Source organism: Nansenia antarctica (genome assembly GCF_963989245.1).
Source record: "Nansenia antarctica genome assembly, chromosome: 15".
Classification (NCBI taxonomy): domain Eukaryota; kingdom Metazoa; phylum Chordata; class Actinopteri; order Argentiniformes; family Microstomatidae; genus Nansenia; species Nansenia antarctica.
In genome coordinates, this window is record NC_137685.1 from 15,320,154 (window position 1) to 15,327,199 (window position 7,046).

General features: G+C 48.1%; 1 protein-coding gene across 1 annotated transcript; it reads right to left on the minus strand.

Moving 5' to 3' along the window:
• Positions 1 to 830: 830 nt before the first annotated feature.
• LOC308171171 (neuronal acetylcholine receptor subunit alpha-4-like) lies at positions 831 to 6,458 on the minus strand (the record flags this gene model as incomplete). Its single annotated transcript, XM_080546027.1, has 7 exons — positions 6,330 to 6,458; positions 5,012 to 5,056; positions 4,764 to 4,873; positions 3,752 to 3,968; positions 2,871 to 3,556; positions 1,973 to 2,204; positions 831 to 956 (listed from the first exon to the last, which is right to left on the minus strand). The coding sequence occupies exons 2-7, from the start codon at positions 5,039 to 5,041 to the stop codon at positions 831 to 833; spliced, it is 1,401 nt and encodes a 466-aa protein (XP_080402153.1). The 5' UTR covers positions 5,042 to 5,056; positions 6,330 to 6,458.
• Positions 6,459 to 7,046: the final 588 nt, after the last annotated feature.

The following is a 7,046-nucleotide window of genomic DNA, read 5'->3' on the forward strand; positions in this document are numbered from 1 at the left end:
CTGGAATAATTCTGCACGGAGGAATGGGAACAACTGTGTCAGAGATTTAATTGAGGTTATTTCAGCCCAAAAGTGCAATACCAGCTATGAGGGCAAGTTAGTTTTCATTTTTTTTTGAACACATTTCACTTACTTTCAGAATGTCCTTTTGGCCATTTATTTGTTATTTATAGCTCATGGACCTCAATATATCCTGTGTATCAACAGCCAGTCCAGGTGCGTCCCAATGATCTAAAGCAGCAGCGTCCTCCTCTCTCTATCTACATATCCTAAATACAAAGGTTCCATCTCACAAAACATAATGGAATGTAACAACTTTGACGCTCAATATCTCTGAACGACCCTAAACGGAGATAGAACCTTATCATTCTAAGCTCACGATACTGACCTGGAAACACAGGACAGAAGAAGACAAGAGGGAGGACGACTTTCAGCTGATGGTTTTAATCTGTTCAGGTCTATAAGGTCAGTGCAGAAGAACAGTAGGAGACAAAGAGATACGTAAAGGCAGCACTCAAGTTGAGGGGGGGTGGCATGGCCCCCCTAAATAAAAACAGTCAAAATCATCCCCCTTCTAAAACTGCCCTCCCCCCTTTCTATCCCTTATGTCATTTTATCAATGAACGTGGTATTACTGCTATTTCAACATTTAGTTTTGCGCATATTGAGTAAAACACTGTGGGCGAGGGAGGGGGCACGCACACATGCAATGACATTTTTACCAAGTCACTGACGCTGTGGGGATGCTAAAATTGTCCCCATATGATAAAATCCACCATCCCCCCTGATTGTCTTTTACAACTTGAGTCCTGAGTAAAGGAATGGAGCTTCTAGATCATTCCAGCCAGCCAGGGAGGCAGGAAGAGGCCGACGGTCCCCAGGATGCACACCAAGATGAACACACAGAGGAAGATGCGGTCGATCACCATGGCGACATACTTCCACTCCTGCTTGACCTGGAAGGCAACGGACACAACAATACATCAGTGTCTCAATCCAGTCAGAGAATTAGCAAGACAATGTTGATTATTATTAGTTCTGTTATTATGATCATAATGTTTCCTTATTATGTGTACCGGTTTTAACTCTGTTGTAGTGTGTTGTTGTGTAGTGGTCATGTGACCTTGAAAAAGGTAGCCACATCATGAACTCACTGGCATCATTTATGGTATTTGTGTGTGTGTGTGTGTGTGTGTGTGTGTGTGTGTGTGTGTGTGTGTGTGTGAGTGTGTGAGTGTGTGTGTGTGTGTGTGACATAGATGGTCAATCATTAAATACACATTTCATACAGACAGTAAAAATTATTGGGCTCTATATTATTTTCAGCCGGCATATAACGGAAGCAGGACGCAGGTGTATTGTTTAGTTTGCGTCGGCAAGTAACAGGTGAAATTACCACAGTGCTAGGCTAGGGGGCGCTGTCTCGCATGCACTCAGGTGGGCTGAATAGCGGTCAGGTGCACTGAACAATTCTGGCCTTAAAATTAAAAGCACTAATATTACAGACACGCCCCCCCCCTAACACCAGCTCCCACGTTCGCACTAGAACTTGTTTTTTTTACGTAGAACAGCACAGAACCCATAAGGTTGTGAAATAATTGATTTCTCTTCCAAAGCATGTAGTGCTTCCAAAACATTACACCATACTGTATTCTTATTCAGTCACTCATCCACCTAATGTAAAAAGGGTAGGCACATTAATATAGTTTTTTGTTTGGTACTTTTGAGTTTTCTGTTAAGATGCGTAAGTGAAATTTTGTTTATAAAAGTTGCAATGTTTTGATTATGTACTCATGGGGAAAAACCATACCAAAAAAAAAAAAAAAAAAAAGGGTAGGCGCAATAAGCCATGGCTTCAGCCTACACCTTTTTGGTCCTGGTGTTACGCATTGTGACTGTGTACATTTTTTATATCTGTATTATGAATTGACCAAAATAAACATTCTCAATCAATCAATCAATCAAAACCTACAGAGAAGTCCATGTCCTCGGCTCGGAGGTGGTCAGCGATGTACTGCACCCCCTCCACAGCCTTCCACAAGGAGGGGGACAGGGAGAGGAGACCCTGGGCGTCCCCGGAGTTGCTGGAGCCTCCAGTCTTGGTGACGTCTGCCCGGCCTGGACCCCCCCCCGCCTCCTGTGTGACGCCTACACAGGACAGGACAGCTCTGCCTCCTCTCCTCCCCCAGGGGGTGGGGCTGGTTCTGGGATAGAGGAGGCTGTGGCTTACTGAGGCTTTTACCATTCAAGCTCTGCGATGAAATACAATGAAAATAGAATTGAATAGAATAGAATAGAATGAGCATTTTAGATTTTTGGGGGACAAGCTGATATTTTGCTGAAATTGCCTTTGCTGACCCTCCAACACATACGCACACACACACGCACACCTCTAAACTGGGGTCCTGAACCAGCATCCATGCATTACCTTGGAGGCCTCCTCGTGCAGGCTGCAGTACTGGATGCTGCGAGAGCGACCGCGGACAGAGCTCTGGGGCCTCTCTCTCTCTCCCAGGCCATACTGCACACTGAGGGAACAGAGCTTCGGCCTGGCCTGGCAGTGGTGGTGGTGGTGGGGGTGGTGGTGGTGGGGGTGGTGGTGGTGCTTCTCCCTGGGGCGATGCAGGTGGGGGTGGAGGGGAGGAGGAGGAGGAGGAGGTGTGGAGCAGCCTGGCCGGGTGGAAGAGAAGGAGGAGGAGGAGGAGGAGGAGTGGGGGGGTGGTGGGGATTCATCCAGGAGGATGGTGTACTGGCTGTGGCTGGAGGAGAGTGACCCGCCCAGACCCAGAGGCTTCTGCTGCTGCTGCTGTGGTAGTAGCCCCACCAGGGGGGCCTCCGTCTCCGTGCGCCGACCCAGGGAGAGAGAGGACGAACGGGCCAAGCTGTCCTGGGGGGCACCCTGAGGGGAGGTGACGGAGGAGGAGGTGGAGGGGGAGAAGTAGGGCTCGTCCCCGGCCCCGGGCCCCCCGCTACCCCAGACGCCGTCCCCCCCCCCACCGCCACCGCCGCGGCCGACCCTGGTGTGCGTCATCTCCACTAGCTTCCCGCCGTTGACCTCTTTGACCACGGCCGGAGGACGCCGTATGCACAGGACGCCGGGCACGACGTCCAGGAAGACGGCGCGCACCCAGCGCGGCATGGTGTGCGTGCTTGGCGAGCGGTGGTGCACGTTGAGCACGAAGATGGTGATGATGATGGAGAGGGTGACGAAGATCATGGTGAAGAGGAGGTACTCGCCGATCAGCGGGATGACCAGCGAGGTGGAGGGGATGATCTCGGTGATGAGGAGGAGGAAGACGGTCAGGGAGAGGAGGACGGAGATGCACAGGGTGATCTTCTCCCCGCAGTCGGAGGGCAGGTAGAAGACCAGCACGGTCAGGCAGGAGATGAGGAGGCAGGGGACGATGAGGTTGATGGTGTAGAAGAGAGGGAGCCTCCGGATGAGGAAGGAGTAGGTGATGTCGGAGTAGACCTCGTGGCAACACTCGTACTTCTTGATGTTGTAGTTGGCCACGGCGCTGACGAGCACCCACTCTCCACTCTCCCAGTAGTTCATCTGCGGTCCGGAAAGAGGGGCAGGGAGAGAGGGAGAGAGAGAGGGAGAGAGAGGAAGGGAGGGAGGGAAAGAGAGAGAGAGAACAAAAGAGAAAGAAAGCAAGAGAGAGAGAGAGAGAGAGAGATGAGAAATGATAAAGGCATTCTGTTCACAGTGCAGGCCCACTCACCTGGTACACATTGGCTGGCCACTCACCTGGTCCACATTGCTGGCCATGCTGACCAGGTCGATCTTGGCCCTGTCGTAGGTCCACGAGCCGAACTTCATGGTGCAGTTCTGCTGGTCGAAGGGGAAGAAGGTGACGTCGATGCTGCAGGAGGACTTGTAGATGGCCGGGGGGACCCACTTTATCCAGCCGTCGTGGAAGAGGTGGGCCTTGGTCAGGTGGGTGACAGTGAAGTCACCGTCGGCACTGGAGAGGAGAGAGAGGGGAGGAGCCAAATGAATCACACATGTCCTGTACATTCAAGCTACAAGCACGATTCGATTGGAGTGAGATTGTATGCAGATGGGTAGGAAAGAGGTAGAGTATTGTTGTGGATATAATTGATTCTTAATAGATTTAGTCGAACTTACAAAGCACAAAGAGCTTAGATCAATTGTCTCCAAAGAGGCCTTTATTAAGCCAAGTTTACATGAGCGCAGAGATAAATGAGCAGACCATTAAGCAAGAAGCCATAGCCCAATAGCAAGCAGGAAGCAGGAAGCCAGCAAGAAGCAAAAAGCCCCCAACGATGGTTGGGACTCATATTTATAGAACTGTCCTTGGTCATGAGGTCACCATTCTTGGGAACCAATCATATTATACAAATCTGTGATTACATAAGTTATGGGCCCTGTCCATAGTCAGAATTATTCACTGCGCCACAGATCTTGGCTCATCCCTTACAGGAAGGAAATGGGCCTTCCTTGAGTGCTAGATTTCGCCCCGACTTACAGTTCTCAGTATAACATGATATAAAACCACTACAGTATCTTAACTCCATGGTTAGTATGTGGATGGAATGTATATGTACAGCATTCTGTATTTAGGGTATTTGGATGGAGTTTATGTCTATTAGGGGAGGCTGGTTGAGGCATCAGCTACCTCCACCAGCCTTCCCTGATATGTATATACTATCATGTATTTGAGGGTGGTGGGTAGCCTGGAAGTCGGGGGCTATAGTGTATCAATAATGACACTTTGGGGGTGAAAACCTAAACGTACTTGTTGTACAGAACGATGTCTGGTCTCCAGATGAGCTGTGAGGGGATCCTCATGGACGTGATGTTTTCATATTCTCTAGGGTTCCACCTCAGTTTGTAGTCGTACCACTCCTGAAAGAGCAGAACCAACAGTAACAGTATGGCAACAAACAGACCCCTCGACACCAAATCGCTGCCCAAAAACTGCTAACCCTAACCCTAACCCTATTGTCGACAGTATCCATAATGATTCGATGGAGAGATACTCACTTGTTTCACCCAGACATTTGTGGTCATCATTTGATTTTTCTCGTCCTTGGAGAAAAAGAACAATGAGACAGAGTTCGTGACGTTAGAATTATAAGGTTCTATCTCCATTTTTGTCCAAATTTAGTTTTTTACATAATCTGATCCATTAGGTGTTTATTAATGCCTGTGTGGTGTTATTTTTAAAATGTTGACATTTTTGAGTTAGTAATTCATAAAATACAAAGGTTCCATCTCACAAAACATAATGGAATGTAAAAACGTTGACGCTCAGTATCTCTGAACTACCCTAAACGGAGATAGAACCTTATAATTCTAAGCTCACGAGTTGGCTGTTGGAAGGGGATATGTACTGTATGATCACAATGACTGATAAAGTGCAAATTCATGGTACCCCTCGAAAAGAAAGGTCACATGTTTCAACTGTCATACTATACTATTAGCACCACACCAATTCATTATAGTAAGGGAACGTAGGATCCCTGAAGCAGGGGAGGCTGGTGGAGGTAGAAGTTGGAGGACGGGCTCATTGGAATGCATGGAACGGATTCAGGAACAGTATCAACACATGTTTCATGCATTACACTGAGCACGTCCACCGATTTCTACCTCCACCAGTCTCCCCCTGTCTTAAAGTCATCTGTATCTCTAGTATGATGATCATGCATCATATCACATATCAATAAAAATAAAAATAAATAATAATAATACATATATATATACTGTATATAACCGCAAACGGCAATGGGGCGTGTTCCTACAGATATGCCCCCATAACCATAAATGGGGTGAGATTGACAGACAGGGGGGTAGACCACTCACCTAATATGGGCCAAGTTGAACACATGATATACTAAGCTATGATATTACGAAGTACCCTAGGACCACGGGCCTGGAAGGTACCACCTAATTATAGCCTGATATACATAGGCTACTATGCTATGATGATAATATAGACTAAGTGTGAATACGAAAATGCATTGTGGATTAACCTTCCCCAGTTATTGACCCTGTTGTATAGTTTATGTCAAGCATTTCATTACTTATAATGCGGTTACACTATATTCTGCAAGCCTAGCATAGTATGCCACCCCCCTCTGACTGAATCAGATAAGTGTGAGACAGAAAACAGAGCTAGCTAATTGCGACCTGCGACCTTTGTCCTAGCATAGATTACTTTTTCTTGTGATGACTGATAGACGGACGTTTCACTTACTTAGACAAATATATTTGTTGTAAGTTGCTTTGAATAAAGGTGTCTGTCAAAAAAGTGTAAATGTCAATATCACAGGAGTGAAATCAATGGGTCATTGTCCCTCACCACGTCGATGAGCTGAGCGATGGACAGGCCGAAGCGTACGCTGACCACGTCAGTGGTGTTAGCCACGGGCCGCGCTAGCTTGTTGTAGCGGCTGAAGAGAGTGTTCAACAGCCTGTCCTCCGCCTGGGCCCTGGCCCCGGGGTGGGAACACTCTGGAGGAGGGGAGGGGGGGGGGGGGAGGGGAGAGGTGGGAGAGGGGAGAGAGGGTAGGAGGGGGAGTAGGGGGAGTAGGGGAGTAGGGGAGAGGTGGGAGAGGGGAGGAGAGCAGTAGGGGAGGGGGGAGAGGTGGGAGAGGGGAGGAGGGGAGAAGGGGGAGTAGGGGGGGGGGGAGGGGAGGAGGGGAGGAGGGTAGAAGGATGTTGTTTAGGATGAGTAGGATAATGATGAGAATTAGGGGGAGAAACAAAGGGGAGGAAGAGAGACAGAGAGACAGAGAGACAGAGAGACAGAGAGACAGAGAGACAGAGAGACAGTCGGAAATGAGAGGAAGATGGAAGATGGAGGAGTGTGAAGAGGGGAAGGAGAAAGGAGTGATTTTAGAGGGAGGGGGAAGAGGGAGAGAAGGAAGAAAAAACAACATTATTTTACATACAATTACACATTCCACGTAAACATACATTATTCACTGTAAAGTGTATATGCACCTGCTTTGATTGTTTTACTAACAACACAGTACACGCTTCATGGTTCAATCCCATTTTATGTCCCCCATTGATC